The sequence below is a fragment of the Podarcis gaigeae genome, assembly GCF_964106915.1.
Source record: "Podarcis gaigeae genome assembly, chromosome: 3".
Lineage (NCBI taxonomy): Eukaryota > Metazoa > Chordata > Lepidosauria > Squamata > Lacertidae > Podarcis > Podarcis gaigeae.
In genome coordinates, this window is record NC_139680.1 from 76,981,682 (window position 1) to 77,006,509 (window position 24,828).

Here is a 24,828-nt window from a genome sequence, read left to right on the forward strand (position 1 = left end):
CTTTGGACAAGTAGTTTATTTCTTTCTGGTAAATTATCTTTTTCTCCCCTCCCCTGCACTCTGTGTCATTTTATTCTAACAGATTTGCTCTTTTATCTTTAGATTGTATTACCTCCACATCTGGAAAGAATTAGGGAAAAACTAGCTGAGAATATCCACGAACTTTGGGTTATGAATAAAATTGAACTTGGATGGCAGTATGGTCCTGTACGTGCTTTTCAAATTTTGTTTTCTGTTTTTCTTATTGCTTTAAAATATCATGCAGACTAAGGTGGCGTAATTATATTGTACATGTTCAATGTATATGTGCATATAATTTAGAATACTTTTCTATGGAAATGAAGTAGAAGTTACACTTTCAGAGAACATAGATTTTGCATTAAATTTTCATCGCTGTTGTAATTGTTTTATTATTTGTTTATATCCCCCTTACTTGCCAAAATGGCTTATAAGTGGTTATAAGTGGTTATCCAAGTAAAAGGGTTTTATATTATTCAGAAGCATCTCTAACATATTGTCAGGGCTGGGTCATACACAGCACTTGGAGGGTAGCCAGTGGTTGTGCCAAGGAGTCTGTAGTTGAGAGCCAAGCCATGAGTCAGCTGAAGAATGAAGTTATCAGTCAGAGCTGAAGATTGCACTGAATCACACAAGTGCTAGGAAGACCTTCTTGCTCTGGCAATGTCTCAACCTCAAGAGGAGACTTTTGGTAGTGTTCTCTGCCTGGCAGAGCCAAATAGATGGATGGATGGATGGGTGGGTGGGTGGATGGGGCCAGTTCAGATCCTGAGAATATCGCTGCCTTGTAAGGAGATGCTCCAAACCACTCTGTGGTTCACCAATGGGGTAGCCTGCACACAAAAGCAATGGCTCCCAGCACCAGGTGTGATGGCTCCTGATCTATATCTGCCATAGCAAATTTCATGTTACATGAAATATCTTACAACTCGGCCAACAGTTATAAATACATCATTCTCATATAGTACAGTACAGTGGTACCTCGGGTTGCATATGCTTCAGGTTACAGACTACGCTAACCCAGAAATAGTACCTCGGGTTAAGAACTTTGCTTCAGAATGAGAACAGAAATCATGCTCCTGTGGTGAGGCAGCAGCAGGTGGCGCCATTAGCTAAAGTGGTGCTTCAGGTTAAGAACAGTTTCAGGTTAAGAACGGAACTCCACAACGAATTAAGTACTTAACCTGAGGTACCACTGTACTTAAAACTCACCATCATTGATTTCAGTGGGAGAGATTTAAACAACTCTCACACTGAAATCAATCAAACTAAAAGTGCCTGACTTTGATTGGATCATTATCTAATATTTCTGACATGGTACAAACTCCTTTTCAGTAATATAGGTCATTTGGACTTACCGTTCTAAGACAGATTTAAGCTCAGTGTATCCTTTATTGCAGGTTAGAGATGACAACAAGCGACAGCATCCATGTTTGGTGGAGTTTGCAAAACTGCCAGAACAAGAGCGAAATTATAATCTCCAGATGTCACTAGAAACACTAAAGTAAGTTTGTAGCTTGCTCACTCTAATCATAAGTGTTTTTATGTTTCTTCAAAAAGATTTGGGTGTGTGAACTCTTAAATAGTCTATGAGGTTTGCCTTGTATAGTAATAACAAAATGCCCATCTGTTTGGTGGGTGGTGATAAATCAATGTGATTACTTAAGTCTTCTGGTAATCTTCTCAAACAGATTTTGGTGATTTCTACATTAATAACTTTGGATACTGCTCTGCTGCTTGCCTCTGGCAGGATCTGTAGATGTGCCAAATAAATGTTGCTACATTTAAACATGCTTTTTGAATTTATTCCTTAAGATTAAGGGTAGTGGGACTGATTCAAATAGTCTGCCCCCCCCCCCACTTAATAGATCCAAATGGCTTCTAGAGAGTGGTATGGGATGTCTTACCCCATGTTGATGGTCTCTCAGCTGATTCCCTGGTGGACTACTGGAATGCAGACCTAACCAGGTTCAGATTCGGAAAGAGGTAGACTCCACTGTGGTAGCAGGGCTGGGGTGAGAGAGTGCCAGAGCTCTGTCTAGTCAAGTTGTATAGGATCAGTTTCAACCTGTCATCTCTGAGGATGTGGGCAGGCTGCTCGGAAGAGTGAAACCACCTGCCTGTCTCCTTGCCCATACTAACTCATAAAAGCAAGGCAGGCAGAGCTGGGCAATGGGCTCTGTGGGGTGTGTGTGAATGCTTCTCTCAGTGAGTAATGTATTGTATAAATACAATCCAAAAAAAGTAGTTTTGAAGGGAGATACCAAAACCTGGCCCACAGGTTCTAGGAATTATTATTTTTATCTTGCAAACATCTTTCTCTACCAACCTAGCAATTGTAGCTTTGCTTTTCAACATGCCAATTTAAGTTCCTATAAGCTATTGATTTTCTCCTCCAGAACACTGCTGGCGCTAGGTTGTCATGTTGGGATTGCTGATGAGCATGCTGAGGAAAAAGTGAAGCAACTAAAACTTCCAAAGAAGTAAGTTTAAATTCAGAAAATAAAATGGAAGATGTGTAGGTGTGTGTAAAGTCGGAGCCTGCCTTCCTGTCCAGTCTCACTTGTGTGTATATCATATCACTGTACTTCCTTGAGTCAAATTGATAATCATGGGCTCTTGGAGGTTCTCTTCTAATGGTAAGCAAATGCAGTTGCAACAGTTTAGCTGTGTGAGTGGGAAGTCCACCTTGCCCCATCACTTAGATAAGGCAATGGAGGCAAGTGAAAGAGAGGTCAAGAAGGTGAAACAGTGGTTATCACCACAGTTCTTGAGCTCCACCAGAATGAGATTGGGGAAGAACAGACAGAGGAGTGTGTGAACAAGCAACCGCATAGGCAACCTCTGCTGGCTTCCTGAGTATCTTCTGAACTGATCGCTTTGTAGCTTTCTCTGTTCTTGGGCTCAAGGCCGGCAGTAGCAATATCATTTTAATGATGTCTTGGCCCTCCAGCTGTTTTGGGACTACAACTCCCATCAACCCTAGCTAACAGGACCAGTGGTCAGGGATGATGGGAACTGTAGTCCCAAAACAGCTAGAGGACAAAGTTTGGTCATCAGTGCTGTACAGCATTTGTTGTGCAGGATATGCCAAATACTCCCCCCCCCCCCCGCCCACCCTACCGCTGTTCATTCATACTGAGAAAACCCATTTTGCCTTCTTGGGATATGCATGCTATTGCCTCAGTTTGAGGGAGAAATCACACCCCTCATCAGCAACTGACTGAGAAAAAACTTGCCCCATTTGCTTGTCCTACTTATTATTATTTCCCTTTCGTAGACCTGTCAGAATACTATGGCTACTGTTGCTCCACATTAGTTACTGGCTTGCTCTGTTACAATGGGATGAAGATCTATACCTTCATGTGTTCCTATATTTGATCACTACTTCCTGGTTCTTTGTTTAAGAAAGTATGTAATTAATGCCTCACAATCTTAAAAAATTTAAGACATTCTTAAGAAGTGTGCGAATGACAATGGTGGCTTTCAAAGAGATGAATAAAATACTTTCCTCAAAATGTTTAAATATTCTTTCAGGAAAAACTGTGAGGGGAAAAATCAGACTCTTTTTTTCATGCTGAAAATGCTTGCCCCAAATATTCAGCATAACCGTAAACAAAGAGTGCAATCAACTTTTATTATATGGTTGAAATTTTAATATTTTTAATTGGTGATGAAACACTTTACTGTCGTACCAGTTACTATAATAATAATAGTAATAATACTACCAGCTGTTCAAGTAGCCTACTAAGACCGCATGAGTTGAATATCATTTTGGTTCAGAAAACAGGATTTTGCTATAATAAACCTCATGTATGTCACCTTGTTTTGCTGTGTTTTGCTGTTTTAAAATGTTGAGAGACATGCATATAAAAGTGATTTCACTGAAGTATTTTACTCTCATCTAACAGTTATCTATTGTCTAGTGGATACAAGCCTGCTCCTATGGATCTGAGTTGTATCAAACTGACCCCTTCTCAGGAAGCTATGGTTGATAAACTTGCAGAGAATGCTCACAATGTATGGGCAAGGGATCGTATCAGGCAGGGTTGGACATATGGAATTCAGCAGGTAAGTCCCTGGTGGATGCTTGAAAATTCACTGATAACTGCAGATATTGTGGAACTCAAATGATATTTTGAGGGTGGGTGGTAAAGCAGATGAATATGACTACTGGAGTTTGTGCCAATTTCTCTTTTCTCTACAGTTGCTTTGAGTTGCCCTGCGAAAGGGAAAATGGCCAACATTTTTTTTAAAAAATAAAAGTAAATAAATACATATTTTGATCGTATGTTTAATTTATATACTTCTAGTGCTAAATGTCCCAGAAGTAATGAACACCGTAGTTAGTCAAACTATTTGGAATAACCACTTTGGGAATCAGGATTTGATTTGGGTAGGTGTGGTGGGTTCCTTGGAGACAAGTAAGGATAGTTTCTAGGTGCTTAGATAACTACTTAAAGAAGGCAAAACTTGTTTTAATATGCCATCTAGAACAAATGGATTCATTTGCAATTCCATGTATAAGAAATGCTTTTATTAGTGACTGGGAATCAGACATGTTACCTGAAGATTTAAGTGGCAGTGATCAGGGGTATTAAAGTTTTGTTTATGTTTCCTTTAAGCCTGAAATACAGTCACTTGGTTCATTTGACTTACAGCTTTTAAATTTGAATGAGTTATTCATTCAACTACGCAGGTAGACCAGTATCTGTACCCATCATGTCTGAAGCTGGGGAGGGATATGATTTAAAGCCTCAAAGGAGCATTGGAAAGGGGTGCTGAACCCTACAAACTCATTCCACTTCTCTGAATCCCACAGCCCATCCCCTGAAGTCTTTTTTCCTACAGTAATATTCAGATTATGGATGCAAACCTGCTAAGGAAAAAGGCCCCCAAGTGAAAGATGGTATGTGGGTACTCTTTTGATGCTTTAAATCATGCCACTTTTTGCTTTTTAACTGAAAATTGAACATAGAAGATTGCTGCATTGAGGTCTGTTGTTAATATTAAGCAACTTGACAATAAGCTATAGCACATAAATACAATTTAAAACCAGAGAAAAATTCTATTAGAAATTGACATTGTTCTTAAAAAATTATTGGCCTGAGTACCAGATGGCTTCACTTCCAAGTATTATAAACAATTCAAAGAAACACGTTTACCATATATGGTCCACCTATTTAATGACCTAATGAGAGGATCACCCATCCCCCAAACATGGTACAACTCCAAGATTGTAGCTATCTCAAAAATATTTAAAGACCACCAAAAAGTAGAATCTTTTCAGCCAACCTCTGATGAATCAGGATCGTAAAGCATTCACAGAACTCACTGACCTTCAAGGCAACAATCCAGATTTACACAATTAAGAATTAACAAACCATTTATATCAAGTGCAAATGCAACGTAATGAGACACTGGAAAGACCTTTCTGGCACAACACTAAATAATTGGTACAAAACAGTTTGGGAAACAGCCCTCCTTGAGAGGTTGACTAATAAACTATGGTTGACTTGTGGACAGATAAAAAAAATGGCTTTACCGAAATGTGGTTTAATCTCATAGCATATGTCAGTAATTCAGAAAATGAACAATTCCCCCTCCCCCATCAGCAACTGGCTGAATCTGGTTGATGTAAATTTAAATTTAAACATACATTGTTTTCACTTTCAACAAACGTTCATCAATATGCCTACACTTCATATTGCTTCATTGAGCAAAAATGACCATTATTCACTATTTAATCTAAGCAAAACCACAAGGGCTCCTGATTAGGTGTTTAGCTCTGCAATGCTGAATGTTATCTGTTAGTTCTGTTCTATCCTGTTTCCCCTCTGTTTTTGTTTAAACTAATTCACAAACCAAGCACTTACACATTGACCATTAATAATGAAATTTACGTTACAGATATTATTGCAAATTTATTGTGTTATTTTTGTGATATACAGACGACATGAAAAGGCTTGGTCTATTTATCTGTATTATTTATTATACTATGATGCTTGTTTATAAAACCCAATAAAGAGCTATTTAAAAAACCCTAGAGAAAATTTAAAACACTAACAATGCAAGATACATAAAATGCCCAGTTCCCAACTGATTAATATGGAGGAGAAGTGGTCTTTATGGACCAGAAGAGTTTGGATTTGATATCCCGCTTTATCACTACCCGAAGGAGTCTCAAAGCTGCTAACATTCTCCTTTCCCTTCCTTCCCCACAACAAACACTCTGTGAGGTGAGTGGGGCTGGGAGACTTCAAAGAAGTGTGACTAGCCCAAGGTCACCCAGCAGCTGCACATGGAGGAGCGGAAATGTGAACCCAGTTCACCAGATTAGGAGTCTACCGCTCTTAACCACTACACCACACCAGGGCTATAATATCTCAAAGACAACTCTCCATATGAACTCACTCCAAATCTCTGGATTGCTTTGATCAGCAGCTTCATGTAGATGTTAAACAGCATGGGGGATAAGATCAACCCTTTTGGATCAACCCAGTTGAAGACAGTCGAGCAGTATACCCCAAGTACCACTCTCTGGGGGTGGCCATCCAAGTAAGCCTGGACTCATCGCAACACAGTGCCACCCAGTCCAAATTCAGACAGCTGCTCCAGAAGAACACCTTGCTTCATGGCATTGAAAGCTGCTGAGAGATCAAGGCGAATCAACAGGGACACACACACACACCCTTTCCCCCAATAGAGATATTTGTGCAAGGCAACCAATGCAGTTTCTGTGACAAAACCAGGCCTAAACCCCAATCAAAATGGTTCTATTAAATCATTCTTGTCCAAGGTAGTCTGGAGCTGGATGGTGACCACTTGCTCAAGAACCTTTCCTTGGAAGGAGATATTTACAACTGGGGTAGTTATTAAAATCTTCTGGGTCCTGGGATGATTTCTTAACCTTACCATTCCATTGAGTTGGGACCTCAGTCTCCAAGGAATGGCATCAGGGTGAGGTGTGTGCATGTGCATTCTATGGCGGGGGGGGGGGAGTAAAGTATAGTAAATTATAATTGAAGTAAATATAATTTTCCTTACAAAAAAACCCTCTATAGAAATCTGTTGCAGATGTGATCATTGAGCTATGAATGAACCTTTCTCCTGTAAATTAAGCTCCTTCATTCCTCTCCCTCTGCACAAGTCACAGTTAAACCACAAAGCCTCTAATTAACCAAACCCATGAAACTACGGTTACTACTTTTTAAACAAACTAGTATTTAAATCCAATTTTAAACTATAGTTTAATATCCTGACATGTTCGAAAGCTGTAACCATAGTTTCCTTCTTTAGGCAAAACAGGAAGCTATTCTTAATTGAAGACTTCCTGGTTTGTTTGTTCGCAGCGTGAAGAAAGGAACAAAGAGGCTGCATACATAGGCAAAAGTATTGTTTATGTATTGAGTTTGGTAAATTGAGATTTAACATCCAAACATTGTCATTGTATCAAGCTACTATACTCAATATACTAAAAAATAAGCATCTTCAGTCCTGCCAAAAAGTACAGTAGCATTTCACAGTTGGAAAACTGAGTTCTAATGAATACAACCTTTGTAACTAAATTATCACTATGTTATAGAAAAGTAATTTTCAAAATGTAACAAGCTTTTTGCAGTAACATAATCATAGCTCATCATCATCATCATCATTATTTATTTCTAACCGGGATGTAGAAGTTTCCTTTGTTTTCGTTTGCTTTTTGCACTGACACAATCATCAGCTTTTTATTTGAGATCCATGTCTTGCGTTAAAAGAAGAGCATGTTTTCCCTTTATAGTGTGATGGCAACTGCAGCAACACAAATTCACATGCATATTCTCATTTTTAGGAACAATATATTTATAACAGTGAATAACATCCTTCTATCATATTTAAGTTGAGGCTATCTATTTCTAGGTTACTTACTGTTCATCAGTTATCTGTATTAAACCTAAGTCACTAGAAATGTCTGTTCCTTAGTGAAGTAGTGAAAACGTCACGCATCATCATCTTCTGCATGCCCACCTGATGTTAATGCAGATTGATTTTTGAAAGTCCCCTTACCTTATTCAGTGAGCAGTGTTGCAGCCAGGCCCTGCAGTGACCCAGCCAAGGGGTTATAGAGTGAGGTTACAGGGAACCAAGCAGAGGGCTTTCTCAGTAGTGGTGCCCACCCTGTGAAACACCCTCCTATAAGATGTCAAGGAAATAAACAACCATACGACTTTTAGAAGACATCTGAGGGAAATCCTGTTTAGGGATGTTTTTAATGTTTGATGTTTTATCATGTTTTTAATATTCTGTTGGGAGCTGCCCAGAGTGGCTGGGGAAAGTCAGCCAGATGGGCGGGGTATAAATAATATATTACAGTCATACCTTGGATCTCGAATGCTTTGGCTCCCGAACAAATCAGCTCCTGAACTATCAAAACCCGGAAGTGATTGTTCTGGTTTTCGAACATTATTTTGGAGGCTGAATGTCTGATGGGGCTTCCATGGCTTCCGATTGGCTGCAGAAGCTTCCTGTAGCCAATCAGAAGCTGTGCTTTGGTTTCCGAATGTTTTGGAAGTCGAACGGACTTCCGGAATGGATTCCATTCGCATTCCAAGGAATGACTGTATTATTATTATTAATTATTGTTATTATTATTGCCTATTTAAACCCATAAACCAAAACCCGCTTGTTCATGTGCTTTATTTATCCACAAGGTGACCTTGAGTCATGGGGCCTTGGCACACAAGTTTTCACTGAAGTGGCTGGGTGCATCTTTTGAAGTAAACCAAGATGCACTTTATCTTTCAGAGCCATTAGTTGCTGCAAATAAACTAGTTGTTAGAGCTGACTCGCTCCAGATTGTGTATTCAGCTTTAAGCATGTTGTAGGAAATTTGCAAATACATTTTGCTTACAGCCAGGAAGTAACTTTAAGCCTGTGGTCTTCTGCTTATCTTTTATCTGAAAGTCAGAGCTTCAGCAGCTTTGGTACACACACACACACACACACACACACACACACACACAAACACACACACACACACACCCTTTGACATTATTGAATGCCGGAGATGCTGCTTAAATAAAATCAACGATATGATACAAACACCTTTTCTTCTGTTGGTTTGAGAGCTTTCTCTTTTGCCACAACTCTATGCTTTCCTGCATTCCCTGTATTATTGTAGGCACCACTCCATTGTATTTCTGTGTTATTGCTGACTATTTTCACACAATAAACATTTCCACCAATAAAAGTTTCAGCACAGTGTGTGGTTATATACCACAGCAAGGATTTCATGTAGTAATGATGGAAATAAGTTGGCATTCCACATCATTCTTTCTAGAGCAGGAATGTCCACCATTTGTAGAAATGTCCAGAGTTCTTATTCACCCCACATTATTGATGGAAATTTGGGAACTGATGAGCTCTAGAGTCAAGTTTTCTTGTGATTAAAAAAAAAGCAGAAATCTAGATAAAACCCTAAAAACATTTTCCTGGGATTTATTTGCACAATTTTCATCATCCATCAGAAGATACATGAATGATATAAAGGCTACAAAACTATGGGTGGTGAGTGGGCGGAAATGGGAGTTCCTCTCTTATTCTACAGTTATGAGAAAATAGTGAGAATAATAGTGTTTGAGCATAATTTTTTTCTAAGCTATAAACTATTCTCCTAAAACTAGATACTTATTAATGAGAGGAACTGTTCTAAACATGTTTCAATGCAATCCCATTAAGCATCACTTCCCATTATTCAAGAATGACCTAGTCATTCAAAAGAGCCATGGAATGAGTCCTTGTGAGCCCTAATATAAATTATAATGACTGAACATAGTTGTACATAGTACTTCAGTAAACAATGCGTTAAGCATCTATCAGTATTCTGGTTGATTAATTTAGCATTTCATATTTCATTTCTTATAGATATTTTGATTGAAATTATGAAGGCCGCTGTAGTCTTTACAATAGGGATAAATAAATGGCCACAGTTTCTGTCAAATATTTCTCATATTGCTATTTTTTAAAATATTTTTTTGTAACTAGGCTTGCAATCTTAAGCCTACCTCTGAAGCTTCTTAAAATCAGTGGATCTTAGCTTCCAAGTAACGTTGCATTCTTGATACCCACTCATGACAGATATATGACATGGGGAGTGCGGTAAACTAGCATCACAACCAGCCGTTGCGTTGAAAAGTTTTAAGCTGTGGATACTGGAAATGTTTGAGTTGGAGCCCTCTTTAGAGACTATGCTGCCTGAGATAAGCCAGAGCCAAGAGTAGTCTGAACCGGGAGATGTACAAAGTGGGTTGGCATGCCCAAGTGGGTTGAGGTGTGGGCAGAGAAGATGAGTAGGATAGCCAAGCCTACCCAGGACTGATGGAAGCCTAGCACGTGGACTTGGGCCAGCAAAATTTCAAACAAGCTAGCTCCACGTGTGTTGACCCAGAAAATCTGACTTGAGACCCTCTACAGACCAAGGCTGTGGGGTTTTTTTAATTGGCGATAGTCCCAATATCAGTTATACCACTCCCATTTTTTTTCCAGCTTCCAGGTGTTCCCCATTCAAATGAATGCACAGAAAAGCATTCCAAAACTAGACTGGGACAGTTCCAGTGGGATGAAATGAGTAGATAATAGGCATATCTACTTTTTGCTACTTCTTATATTTTTTCCAACTTTGTATTGAATCCTTGATTAAACTAAATAGGCTGGTGCTTCAGTTACATTTTGTAGCCAGAAAAAAAATCTCTGCAAATTAGGTCTGAAAAAAATGAGAGGACAATTGGATTTGGCAACAATAAATGTGGCTGATCTATGAAAAGGATTGTGATTCCAGAAGAGGAAAAAAAGGTAGTGTGACTCTAATCTTCGTTTTTCATAAACACATTGCTTCCCTTTATTTGATATCTGTACTAACGCTTCTGCTTAGCTTCCTTACTGGAGTATATCACTGGTTACATTTGTCATAGCTGGATCTTACTGTGAGATGTTACAGTACAATACGTTGGCTCAAAGTGCTTTGATGCATAGCTCTTTTTCTAGCAAGTGAAGAAATCATATTAAGGAACAATCTATTAGCGCATGCAATTTGTAGGAAAGAACTCGCGAAAGACACTTAGGGTAGAAATATATGTCACCTTCCTTCTCTGTGCTGTTTAACACAACATGTGATATGATGTGGTATCATTGCAGTGACAGTTGATGAAGTCAAGGAGGGAATTGGTAGTAGACAAATGCATTCTTGCTATGTCGTACCATGCATTAAACAAGAGGGAAGAGCCATAGGACAATGGCAGCTCTGTGTCCCTCTCATGGTCTAGTTCCACCTTTAATCAATCATGGAAACTACTGTAAGAAGTAAACTCAATCCCACTGAATGATGGACTCAGATGCTTTGCTGAATTTTTATTATTTTCCGTACTGAAAATTAAAGGGATACTGTCAAGTAGTTTATGTCCCTATTATTACTCATTTCTGTTGTTAGAATCTATTCAGGAAATCCCTTATTTTCTTCTGTGGAATCCACCACTTCTTTCCAAGGAACCTTTCAAGAGCAATAGCTGCTGTTTATGCATGATTGTACACAGTATTTTTATTCTGCTGCTGCAGAGCCAGCCAGCCAGCCAGCAGAAGGACCACACGTTATTTAGTATGCCCTCTTCACAGAACTGTGCTGACAGCATTGATGGCAGGGATCACAAACAAGTAAGTACTGTAAGTAAGGCACAGCTTCTTAAAAGTGCATTGGTTTGCAATGGTAAAAGGTTAGATCTAGTGTTGCCAGTGTTCTTCCCACCAAAAGGACACTCCAACATCTGCTAATGGAAGGGGGAGGGGTGATTTTCAGTGATACCCACTCCCTCCTGTACCCCTGAAAATCTGCTCCAGTGGCTTGGGGACCCCCCAGAACAGCACAGGAAATATCAACAGGGAATGTGTGAAAACAACCCCTTCCATTAGCGAGAGCCTAAACTGGATTGAAGGCCCTTGCATTCATGAAAGGACCCCTCTTGTGTACAGAAGGGAACTATTGGATCAAACACAAAATAAATTCTGAACTTAATGAAAATACTTGACAGTGTCCCTTTATAGGAGGATGTATCGTATTTTAGGTCATATTTGAGTCAATACAATCTTACAAGATTTAAAATATAGCATGTATTTAATTAATTACTAATTTCAACAGTACATTTCAAAATCCACCTAAATTCTAAATTATGAAAACAGTGCATATTATGAAGAGGTAGATTTGTGACTAAGATCCAGTTTGCCTTTAGTAACTAAGCCCCAGGTATAGCCATCAGGATTGGACCACTGGATCCTATGTACTTTCACATTTTCTATCTTTCATTAAAATGCAGTTGCTGCAGTTCCTTATATGCTAGATTTATGGCATTGAATCTATGTAAAAAATAGGAAAAAAGCAATACACCCATTTTCCTTTTCAGTTATTAAGTACATCTCATAAAAAAGAGAGGGCTGCTTTCTTACATATTTCAAGTTGTTGTAACTATTCTCTTTATAAGAGGCTGTTGTTAAGTGTTGCAATGAGTTTCTTAGAACTTTGCTCATTCAGCACTTCCCATAGAATTATGAAGTGAAAGGAAGGTTAAGAGTGTGCAGTGCACAAACATCCCTAATAGTCTAAAAGCTTTGCTGTGAAATATTTTAAGTTGAGCAGTGTGACCTATTTTTCTAAGATGTATGGCAGATCTTAGAAATGCTTGCTGTATAAGCAACCTGTCCAGACCCTTGCTATCACAGGAGGCTAATGCAAGCTATAAAGCAAATACCCTTGTGGTAGTTCAATTATATACCGCTTAACATTTAAAATAATCTCTAAGTGGTTACACTCTTAAAAAAACTAGCACTATAGCTTTCATACAAAAACACAGCCCAAAACCAGTAAAACAGCAATGGAAAAACACATAAAAACATATAAAATTGAATAAAACAGAAATTCAGAATATTCAGTCATATAAAACAGGATCCAGTCTTATAGAAGAGTCTTTGCAAGATGTCTGAAGCAACTGATAGTTGCTACTTCACATATGGCAGAGGGAAGGGCTTTCTATAGTACAGTGGCAAGAGCAGAAAATCTCTATTCTTGGGTCACCACCCTATGATATTCTGTAGCGTAGGATGGGGTGTGTGCTGTGAGTAGAAATTCCCCAGATGATCAATTGACATACCTGTCCAAGAATACTGCTAGGGTAGAGATGGAGTGAGATCTATGCATTACTGTTAGGTCTACTGGCTGTTTCTCATGCTTGTATTTGATTATAGGCTTCCAATATCAGTATTGATATATTGGAGTGAACTGTAAACTTGGATTTTCAAAATGTTATTGGGTAGGTGAAAGCTTGATTTTCTCTGGAGTTCAATTGAAACATGAAACATAATTAAGCTACATAATATTCGATAGCCTAAGAAGAATGCCATCTAGTTTAGAGTTCTGCTTCTCATGCTGGCCGTCTAGGTATGTTTGAGAAGCCAACCAAAGCAAAATTTCAAAATAACACATCCAGATTGCAGGCATCTGTTTTATGAGCATGTTCTAAAGCAGTCTTCTCCAACCCTGAATCCCCTGCTTTCATTATCTCTAGTCAGCATGGTAAATGGTTGGGGATGATAGGAGTTTTTGTCCTACAATGTGTGGGAACTCAGAGATGGGAAAGACTGTTCTAGATATATAGTTGTAAATGGATGTCATTAAACAACCAAACTGCATCCAATTCTGTAAGTCAGGTAGTCACGTCTCTCTTCACTCCTGCTGGAACATCCCTGCTGATATAATTCCATGTTTTGTGATGGTGTGACAGTACTGGTGCAGACACTATTGCACTAACAATTCTTAATAAATTATTTGTTATTAAACTCCTTCCTTAGAAGGAACAATTTCTATTTTGTTAATTTGTTCAATCTCTTAACCAAAACTTTCACTTCAAGTTTTGTTTGGTACATACAGTGCTGCAGTTAAAATAATAATAATTTTCACTTCGTTAGACTGCTAAGATCTAGTAAAAGGATAAGTAGATGAGCAAAAAATATGCTATTAGAATAAGGTAAAAATAAATTATGCACAAAAGACAAAATATAAATGATGATAGGACTTTGTCCCCTACAAAGGTTAGGTCTAGAGGTGTATTTTCATAGTCTTCCAGTTATTTCAGTTCCTCAGGATTGGTGCTATACAAAAGAAGACCTTCAACAATCTTCAGGTATCTGAAAAGTAGTAGGGAATTAAATAGCAATGAGTTCCATCCCCACCCCATTTTCCTCTTCTTACGAACTATCTGGCTGTCAATAACAAATATCAGTGTCATGGATGGGTGTGGTAGCATTGGTTACATTTTATCTTGTGGTGTTATGATGTGGATTGTTATTTCATCCACATCATAACACCACAGTCCATCAAAGCAGATTTGCATGCGCAACTGATACAGATGTTCATTTTGGTGCTTGACATGCATCATAATGCTCTCATGTTGAACTTCATAGTTACATTTAATGTCCATCTTACTCTATGCTCACACAACAAAGAGTGACTACAATTGGATTCACCATGAAATGAGAGATTCTGGCTAACTGGTGAAAATACATCTTGTTCCATCTGCTGTAGCACATGGCACAATGGCTGGTTTGCTCATGGCGATAGAGCTTCTTTTGACAATCCATGGCTTTGGTTGTCTCCATTTTGGACCAGGTCACAGCTTCTCGTACTTTGTCATAGTGAACTTCATTCTGTCTTCTCCAACTATAATGAAGACAAACCACAATAGATGCATTACTAGGTTCACTTTTGTCCACCAAATGAAATAGATTTTGCATGGCAATGTAGGCTCGCTATACCCTTTGAAGGTCCCTGGGAAACAAAGAATGAAAGATGGTTGTTGTTGCCATCCGTTTTGAGAGACAATGGAGTTCGCCTCTGAGGGTGAAGCAAAAGGGATAAACCTCACAGTATCATGTTTATCGGAAAAGGTATTTATAGGGCTCAGAGTGAATCTGGTTAATCATATGTTGCATGGTTTTATTATAAGGATCACCAACCCAGTGGTGCCTGTGGGCACAAGGTTGATGGTCCTCATGCATTTTTTTGGATGAAAAAGAAGTAGCAGGCACTTCCTTCACCTTTGGAGATGCTTTTCTGAATGGGTGGGTGTTTGTGTAATTGAAAGATGCCCTTGGGCAGAGAGAGGAGGATAGATGTATGTGTGGTGTGTGTGTGTGTGTGTGTGTGAGAGAGAGAGAGAGAGAGGGGGGGGGGTATTCAGCCAGTATGTTTAATCTGTATGGGACAGGGAGAGATGGTTATGTGACTCTGTACATGTTAAGTGTGTGTGTGTGTAAGAGAGAGATACATGTGGTGTGTGTGTGGGTGTGTGTGTGGGTGTGTGAATGAGTGTGATGTGGTCACTTTGTATATTTTTTTCCTGGTACTGGAGAACAGTAACAGCATTTTTGTGTGGCGGTTTGTATGTTCAGAGGAATCAGTCTCCACAATCAGAACCAGCAGAACACAATTGACATCTGACTGCAAACATGAAGTTATTGGGGTGGGGGAATAGCAATAACTGTACATTAATTTGGTTTTATGCCACGCCTCCTATGGCAGCCATTTTATGTTATGCCATGCTTCCATGGTAACTATTTTGTGACTGGCATCCCCAGCACCTTCTCATAATCTGAAATGTGCTCACTGATCCAAAAAGGCTGTTGAGCCCCATTCTAATACATATACTAAAAGGATATTTTCTCATGGAGAAATGCCTTTTAGTGAAATGAACCCTTTCTGAGTAAATGGGAACATTAACTTATTTTGATTCCTTGCATACATGTCAGGTTGCCTAACACATAGCATGGTTTCTCTGCTTTGGCTATAGCAAACAAACAGTAATCCAAGTCATAATGGTTCTGGTGCTTTGCTTTTTGCCTTGGAAAATAGCTCTGCTACTGCTATATTATGCAAGGACTGCTTATCCTGAAACAGTTTTTGTAATGTCATTCAGATATCACAGTACAAAATAGAGGAAATAATACCCCTCCCCTTTAAAAATACAAGTAGCTCAATCTTTTTCCAGGTGTGCATATTTTGAAGAAAACTGTGGTATGTTTGTACAGACACCTCTTCTGCCTGGTGGCATACACAGATATATTGTGTTCGGATATCTGAACCAAAGTATGAAAGCTGATTCATAAGAAACATATATATATGCACACACAACCAATTTTGTGTGTGTGTGTATATAAATACTAAATAAGTAGTATACTTATATACTTGTGATTTTTACAGAATTAGCCCAATTTTTAAGTACAATATTCATTGTACCAATTAATTGCTCTTTGTCTAAACATCAGATATTTTGGTTCAGTCCTGATCTTCTAATACACTATATATATATATATTTAAAAATCTTATAAAATTTGCTAAAACTTGACTTCATAATTAATTACTTTTATCTTTCATCAGGATGTGAAGAACCGTCGAAACCCTCGACTTGTCCCCTATGCCCTTCTTGATGATCGCACCAAGAAATCAAACAAAGACAGTCTCCGGGAAGCAGTTCGTACCCTCATTGGCTATGGTTATAACCTTGAGGCTCCTGATCAAGACCATGGTATTGAAATGCTGCTTTTTAAAATAAGCACATGAAACCAATAATACAAGTGCTTTCATCATAACTATGCAACTTTTATATATAAAAAAATTCAAATTCTTAAAGTGTGCTACATACTAACAGAATTTAGGAATGCCCCATGGAAGCTGGGTATGGTTAAGAATGTTAAGTTGCAATCCTAACCATGTCAACTCAGACATATGTCCTACTGAAATTATTTGGGCCTTAGTGGGGTTAGGATTGCATCTTTAGCTGTCAAATCTCAATTCAGTCATGATTCCTTGATTTTGACAATTTTCTTACCATCCTAATGAATCATCCTAATGAATAAATAAAATGGAAATTTGTAAACATTATTTCTTATTCATGTTCTCATTCTTTCCCCATTAGCTCCTGTAGTTTGCTTTAATAACTATGTCAGATCTGGTTTTCGTTTTGTTTTCTAGTACTATATCCTCTGCTTAAGCAAGATTTCTTATTACACAACATTTTTCAAGTGAGGTGTTATAAGTTGCTCATCTATGACAACCATCCTCCAGATGTTTTGTTATAAGTTTCATAAGCCGCAGGAAGCACTGATGTGCTGTCAGGAATGGATGGTTAGGTCTGGAACATATTTCACTATCAGGAGTTTATACTGCAATCCTATGCTTGTTTACTCTAAATGAAGACCTTTTGTGTTCAATGAAAGTTGCTCCTGGGTAACTGGGCAAAGCTGGGACCTCCACAATGATGAAGCGCCTTCAATCAGCTACTTTCCTATTTTCAAAAAATAAATAAATGTTTATTATATTTTAAATTTTGCAGCCGCAAGACCAGATGTATTCTGTGGTATGATGGAAAGGTTTAGGATCTTCCGAACAGAGAAGACATATGCAGTGAAAACAGGAAAGTGGTATTTTGAGTTTGAAGTAGTGACCGCAGGAGACATGAGGGTTGGTTGGGCCAAGCCAGGTTGTCAACCGGATCAAGAGCTTGGATCAGATGAACAAGCATTTGTTTTTGATGGATTCAAGGTATTTATTTATTCATCCATCCATCTCTGGGTTGAGTTTAGACTTGCGGGTTCTATTTTGTTTTGTACTAGAATGTTAAAGTCCAGGAGCTAGAGTCTGGTCATGCTGCAAAATAGTGACTTGAGGAAGGAGTCAACTGCTGGCTCAGAAATGGAGCCAGCTGCCTACTGCAACCCACAAGCTGTACCCTGAGACAGTGATATGTGTATATAGTATATATGAGTGCTAATCATAATGGGACTTATTTCTAAAGCACATTTTCCCACCCCCCTTCCCAATCAAGGCTGTTCTGTACTGTATACCTAAGCATTTTCTATCCATGTACTGGGTGGGTGAGGATCAGCTCTGGAGACCAAATAAGAGGGAATAGGGACATTCTTTACCGTCCCTCCTCTTCTGAATTATTCCTCTTTAGTCCCTGAAAGGTGGAAGGGGACTACCACTAGGGCATGTATTCTGCAATTCTACTCCCCTCTGATATTTAAGCTGTCAGGGTTGAGCAGGTCAGTGGTCTCTGTCCCTCTGCTCACTGTTGTTCTCTCCCCCCTCCCCAACTGACACACCTTCCATACTTCAGCTGCTCCTGTCTCAATCATAGGTCAAGGAACAAAATGTTGCAGTGCATCCTCAACTACTAACATGAATTCTCTGGTGCAGGGTTCCAGCCAGCCAACATCCTGAATACTATCACACTAATAAATGATTATTTGCAAAAAAGCAAAGCAAATCAGTTGGCTTACAATGAACTTAGAATTATTCAAATGAAATAAATATTCTTTGGATTCTGCTTCTGTGGTTTGTGTTGAAATGACAATATGCCCTACAAATCTTTTAACACTAATACTGTTAACCTTTCACAATACTAATTGTAAGATTTGCAGTCCAACAGTTGCTTGCAACTACTTGCAGAATGCTATATGACAGTATTAATTGTAGTACCATGTTAATTTATCTTTGGGGATGCTTATTAGTCATACACTGGAGGCACAGTCCTCTTAATTGCCTTTCATTCAAATAGTGAAATCCTTTCTTACCCAGGCTCAACGGTGGCACCAGGGAAATGAGCATTTTGGCCGTTCTTGGCTGACGGGGGATATTGTAGGCTGTATGGTTGACTTGAATGAGCGCACCATGATGTTCACTCTGAATGGAGAAATCCTTCTTGATGACTCGGGTTCCGAGCTAGCATTCAAGGACTTTGAGGTTGGTGATGGTAAGTTCTTTTCCCCCTCTTAATAAAGTTTTTATTTATTTTCGTAATACATAAGGCACATTTTGAGAAAAGAATTGTTCCAGCAATAAACGGCACACAACTTGCTGGTGATAGTAAGTTCTACTATTTAATGCTGCTAACTGGCTTTGGTGGCAAGTCTTTCCTTACTGTTATAGGAAAAAGTCTTTTAACATGTCATCCACATGACCTAATTATGTATCTTAATGAAAATATGCACCTGAGCAGCGCCACAAAAAACACCTCTGTAAGTAAATAAATATTAAATGTTTCCTAGCAGTATTTGGCAAGGTCATCCACATGGCCGTGAACAATGTTGCTGCTGTATTTTACATCAATGAATGGGGTGGAATGAGGTCTGGGACTATCTTGTACATGGACCTTGACTGAACACACCTATTTGCATGACTTTGCAATTATGCTATGGAATGACTAAGCTCCCCCTCACAGGAGGGACCTTTGCATTCTACTAGAGTTGCTGTTTCCTCTTTGACCTTTATTAGGGGACAGCCTGTGTTGGAGATTTGCCAGGCTGCTGGCTGAGTTGAGTTGCACAAATTACTTTTCTTGAGACAGACCAGACAGCAGTCTATTTGCTTATTTTGGCCCTAACTATATTCATAGCCACATGCAGATGCAGTAGTCCAGGGTCTAAGAGGAATTTTCCTCTCCACATCTTAAATTTCTTGTTCTAAGCTTGAACGTGTTCATGTTCATTTCAGCAACTTCCTCTTTTATTCAGTTGTGCTGTGAGTTGAGGGTTTCTGCCCACTAGGTTCATTTTGGGAGGGATGGGAGTCAGAAGTGGACTCTGCCTTCCACCTGGAGGAGGTGATTTCCTCTCTTAAGAAGGGAAATATGGTAAGTTAAAATTGCTCCCCCACCGTACTGACAATGTTTTATCCCAATGGCAACAATTTCGACAAGTGCAGCTGAGGGTTTGTTCCTAGTTACATTTATTATTATCCTAAATCTAACATCAAAAGGGAATTTGAAAGTCTTAAAAGAAGACATCCAAGATATATGGATGTGGCAAGAAGTTTTATTTTATACTCCACCTTTTGATCAACTGATTCCCAAGGCAATTTACATTAAATTATAAGAATACAACTGAGGAGCAGTATTTTTACAGCATTTAGCGGAGCCAGGCCTCTATTCAGATGTGGCAATGAACAATTGACACCATTGATTTACTTTGCTAAGACGTCTGTTTCCAGGAATGATATTATATATGGCTAATTTGCCCTTTTCAATATAGGGAGTTCCACATGAGTACTGAATTTATATATTGTTGTGTGCATTTTCCTATCCAGATAAAATTATGATATTATATATTTCAGAGACTTGTTCTTTTGGCTTGTGGGGGGAGAGGTAAATAAGTAAAACATTTTTTTGAATATTTATGATTAATGGAATGCATCTGTTTTTTGTTTTGTTTTGGCAGGCTTTATACCTGCATGTAGCCTGGGATTGTCACAAGTGGGCAGAATGAACTTTGGCAAAGAAGTGAGCACCTTGAAATATTTCACTATTTGTGGTTTGCAAGAAGGCTACGAACCATTTGCGGTGAATACAAACAGGGACATCACCATATGGCTGAGCAAGAGACTACCTCAGTTTCTCCCAGTACCACCAAATCATGAACATATTGAGGTTTGATATATCTTCAGTTCATTTTGTGGGAGTAGGCAGAGAGTTGATATAGAATTCCATTTTGCACTCACTAATCAGGGAGTTAGCTCAGTGGGGACTTAATTTTGTGTAGGGCTGAACGAAGTTAGAAATGTCCATTTTGGCATTTATTCATCCTAGCCTGTGCTGATTCCATTCCTCTGCAGAACCATAAAAAGGATTAATTATGTAAAGCTTTCAGATTTTTTAAATAAAAAACAATTCTACGAATAAATGCAAATTGCATTCACTTCAGTGAATTCCATTCCTGAACACTGAATGAGCAGGTGGAAAGTGTCTCCTCAGAGCAGAATTCTCCTACATCCCTGTTTCTGAATAAACCTGCATATGGTTGCAATGTTTCTTGGTGAAATTCAGTATGCTAAGTTCTCTTCTTAGTGAGTGCAGAAGGCATCTTTGCATAGGTGCAACCCCCAAGTTTATTTTACTGCAGACTGTTGATGCCAAATGCAGGGTTGCAAGCCTTCAGTGCAGCGGTTCTCAACCTGTGGGTCCCCAGATGTTGTTGGACTACAACTCCCATCATCCCTGAACTCTGGCCTTGCTAGCCAGGGGAGATGGGAGTTGTAGTTCAACAACATCTGGCGACCCACAGGTTGAGAAAGGCTGCTACAGTGGCAAGCCCCATTGTGCTGTCATTCCAAGTTGAAAGGGGTAGTGCAGATACCCCCTCTCCAGTACATAAAGCAACAATTGTGGTATCAAATTAGATTCCCCACCATGCCATGTACCATATTTTTCGCCCTATAGGACGCACTTTTCCCCCTCCAAAAATGAAGGGGAAGCTTGGAGAGCGAGAGGGGTCGATGCTCACTGACCCCTCTCACTCTCCAGGCTTCAGGAAGCTATCAGCAAGCCTGGGGAGCCCGCGGGAGTTCCCGCAGGGCTCCCTAGGCTGCGAATAGCAGCCTGCCGCCCGGTGTGCAGGGCGCCCTGAAGCAGAACACCGCTCGCGCCGGGCAGATATCCACAGGCTGGGGAGCCCTGCAGGAGTTCCTGCAGGGCTCCCTAGGCTGCAGATAGCAGCCTGCTGCACGGAGCGCGGGGAGCGCTGAAGCAGAGCGCCCCGCGCTTCGGGGAGACATCGGGCAGCCGCACAAGCTCGGGGGACAGCGGGGAGGCGGAGCGCCGCCATACCGCTGTTCCCCAACCTGGTTTGGATTCCCCGACCTGGTTTTAGGAGGGAAATAAAGGAGAACAAATTTCTTTTATTCCCGCCCCCCCAAAAAAACTAGGTGCGTCCTATGGGACGAAAAACACGGTAGATATCACTCAGTACTTGGATGTGCTTTGTTTTATTTTCTTTCAGATGTTGTTGGACTACAACTCTCCTCATCCCTGACTGCTAGTCCCGGTAACCAGGGATGATGAGAGTTGTAGTCCAACAACACTTGGGGACCTAAGGTTGAAAAAGACTGATCTAGATTATGAAGTTGGGAAAAGTTTACGTAGTCTATATATCCATGTGGGATCTGTCCCCATAAGCATTGTGGGGTTAAGACAAAGCAGCAGTGGGGGACCTCTGGTCTATGGGCCTAATTAGACCCACAGGATTGTCCATTTGGCCCAAGAGGCAGTTTCAGCCAAGCCACACCCACCTGCCCTACACATATATGATGTAGTATATGATGTCTGGTGTAAGGCAGGTAAAGATGCAGCTGGGCTGAAAGGAAGTCAGTTTTCATTTTTAAAACCAAGACTTGACTGCTGTATTTTTTACCTAAATATTAGATTACTAAAGTGCTTTTTGCAACTGTTGGATGGTTAAATTTTTAATTGTGCTGTTGATGCTCTAATGGGCAGCTTGTACCAATAGTAATCTTACTTTGCTAACTTGTTATAAATGCATCAGTGATGTTCATATTAATATTTTAATATTTACTTGCTATTAAAAAACCTTTGAATGCAAGTAAATGTGCATTCAATTTTACATTTTTCATTAATTTTACATTTTAGTTTTTGCATTTGGTAGGTTACAAGAATAGATGGTACTGCGGACAGCTCCCCATGCTTGAAGGTCACACAGAAGTCATTTGGGTCTCAGAATAGTAAAACAGAAATCATGTTCTATCGGCTCAGCATGCCTATTGAGTGTGCAGAAGTATTCTCTAAAATGCCTGGAGGAGGAGTGCCCAGTTCCGGCCGCCTTGGACCAAAGAATGACTTGGATGATTATGATGCAGATTCTGACTTTGAAGTTCTTATGAAGACTGCTCATGGTCACCTTGTACCTGATCGTATAGAAAAAGAAGCTGTAAAATCAGAGTTCAATAACCATAAGGACTACACACAAGAGAAACCTTCACGCCTCAAGCAAAGGTCAAATGGTTTGATCTCTTTGTGGTATTTTAACCACACTGTTTTCTTTCAAGGGCATGCAAATTTCCTGCTTACTGTTCTCTGGGAATTGCCTCTGCATCATAGAATCATTGCCTGTTGCTGCTGGATAATTCAGTGTAGACTTCAAATATTGTTTCTGGGTTGTTTTCAAATCGAGCATCCCTTTCTTTGTCAGGATCACCCATCCCCAACCCCCCCTTTCTCTCTTAGGATCCCCCCACCCCATCCCCCCTCTATTTCAGGATTATCCATTCTGAAATACAACACTCCCTCCTTCTCTCTCAGGATCACTCCCAGCTACTAAACTATTTCTTTTCTCTTTTTTTTACACATGTGACCCCTGTCCCAGCTCCCCAAGAGATTCACACAAATACACATTAGTCTCTCTGTCTCCTCCCCACCATTCTGCCCCTGGTCACTTCACTGTCTTCTCCATCTCAGTCCCCCCCCCTCCTTCCCTCCCAGTTGCTCCCTACTTACCCCCCCACACCTGGTTGTTCCTCAGCATCCTTAACCTCCACCCATAACTGATCTAGGAGGGCAACAGTAGTGCTTTTGCATAAGTTCCCATCATAAGGCTTCACCAATTTTAGATGTGTGCCAGGTAATGGGTGTAGACAGTGGGATGGGATGGTAGCTTGGGGTGGGTGGGGCAGAGAAGCAAGAGCTTTCTGTGACTCAGGGCATGGCTTGATTATTAGAAATCTATCCAATTAAAGACGTCTGTCCAAAATTGGGATATATGCAACACTTTTTTTTTAAGGTGAGCAAACTGCTCAGCCAATGCCCCCCTACACACCATTATTCATTTTAATAATATGTTCTTCACAAATCTCTGGGATAATGTATGCCTAAATTACTCAAACGGGTATGCTATCGTGCAGATTTATGAAGGACATATTATTAAACTGAATAATGGGGAGTTTGGTTAAGCACTGTTCGTGTGCCTTTTAAAAAAAAAATTCATATTCTAGGTTTGATAAATTCATAAACAGATTTTATCAAATGGAGCGCTTAGTATTATGTTTATTCAACCATTGTATGCAGAAATTATAAAATGGTTATTTATTCTTTCTCAAATATTTTGATATATTACAGATTTATGCTGAGAAGGACGAAGCCAGACTACAGCTCAAGCCACTCTGCCAGGCTCACTGAAGATGTCCTAGCAGATGAAAGAGATGATTATGATTACTTAATGCAAACATCTACAGTATGGCAACTTAGTGTTACTATTTGTACTGTGTTTTCTCAGAGAATTGCCATTTTTTTCTATTATGATAGTAGATAAACAGCTTGAAATTATCATAGGCACCATTCTTTAATTTTATAGATGACTATAAACTGCTTATCCGTGAACCGCAGCTACTGAATTACATTTAAATTATAACCTTATTTATTATTATTAGCTCGTCATTGCTATATTGTGTTGACTATAAGGCTGAACCAAGATGTACTGGTGTTCAATTTTAATTCGATGTGTAGACTTTCAAAGCTGGTTGTTTCCCACCTTCAGTGGAGTTACTGTGTTCTACTTAGCATGGAGGGATGAGGAAGACGAAAGGATGTAATATTGTTTAGCCATGTCACCTCTTGCAATCCCTTACTCAGTCACTAGTTGGTGTGACTCAACACCAATCTGCTGATGACTTTAGATTCAGAGCCAATCTGGGCAATGACTTGTGCTTTCTTCTTACCCAGTGCTACTTGATGTTCTATGGTTGTTCTTCATTTGGTAGCCTTCATTTGGTAGCCAACAGCTAAGCTGAGAAGCAATTTATTTGAGCCCCTGGTTGAGAACTGATCCCAAGGGCTATGTTACCCTTAACTTTTTGGCCCAGAATATGCTTGCTATTATAGTGTTGATAACTAGCTGACTCTAGTTTGTAGGCACTGGACAGCACCACAACCAAGGGGTGAGTTCCCT

At 39.6% G+C, this 24,828-nt stretch overlaps 1 protein-coding gene across 14 annotated transcripts in view; it reads left to right on the top strand.

Annotated features, from left to right (window-relative positions):
* RYR2 (ryanodine receptor 2) overlaps positions 1–24,828 on the top strand; it is a 249,060-nt gene that overhangs the window by 102,309 nt on the left and 121,923 nt on the right. For 6 of the 14 annotated variants that reach the window (XM_083731885.1, XM_083731893.1, XM_083731894.1 and 3 more), the window contains 11 exons: positions 103–207; positions 1,419–1,522; positions 2,418–2,501; positions 3,930–4,089; positions 11,611–11,715; positions 16,475–16,622; positions 17,430–17,638; positions 18,677–18,851; positions 20,314–20,522; positions 22,534–22,880; positions 24,000–24,114. In XM_083731885.1, the coding sequence (XP_083588011.1) occupies positions 103–207; positions 1,419–1,522; positions 2,418–2,501; positions 3,930–4,089; positions 11,611–11,715; positions 16,475–16,622; positions 17,430–17,638; positions 18,677–18,851; positions 20,314–20,522; positions 22,534–22,880; positions 24,000–24,114 (1,761 nt within the window). The remainder of the gene's footprint in view (positions 1–102; positions 208–1,418; positions 1,523–2,417; positions 2,502–3,929; positions 4,090–11,610; positions 11,716–16,474; positions 16,623–17,429; positions 17,639–18,676; positions 18,852–20,313; positions 20,523–22,533; positions 22,881–23,999; positions 24,115–24,828) is intronic. The other 8 variants (XM_083731898.1, XM_083731886.1, XM_083731889.1 and 5 more) reach the window with 2 other exon arrangements.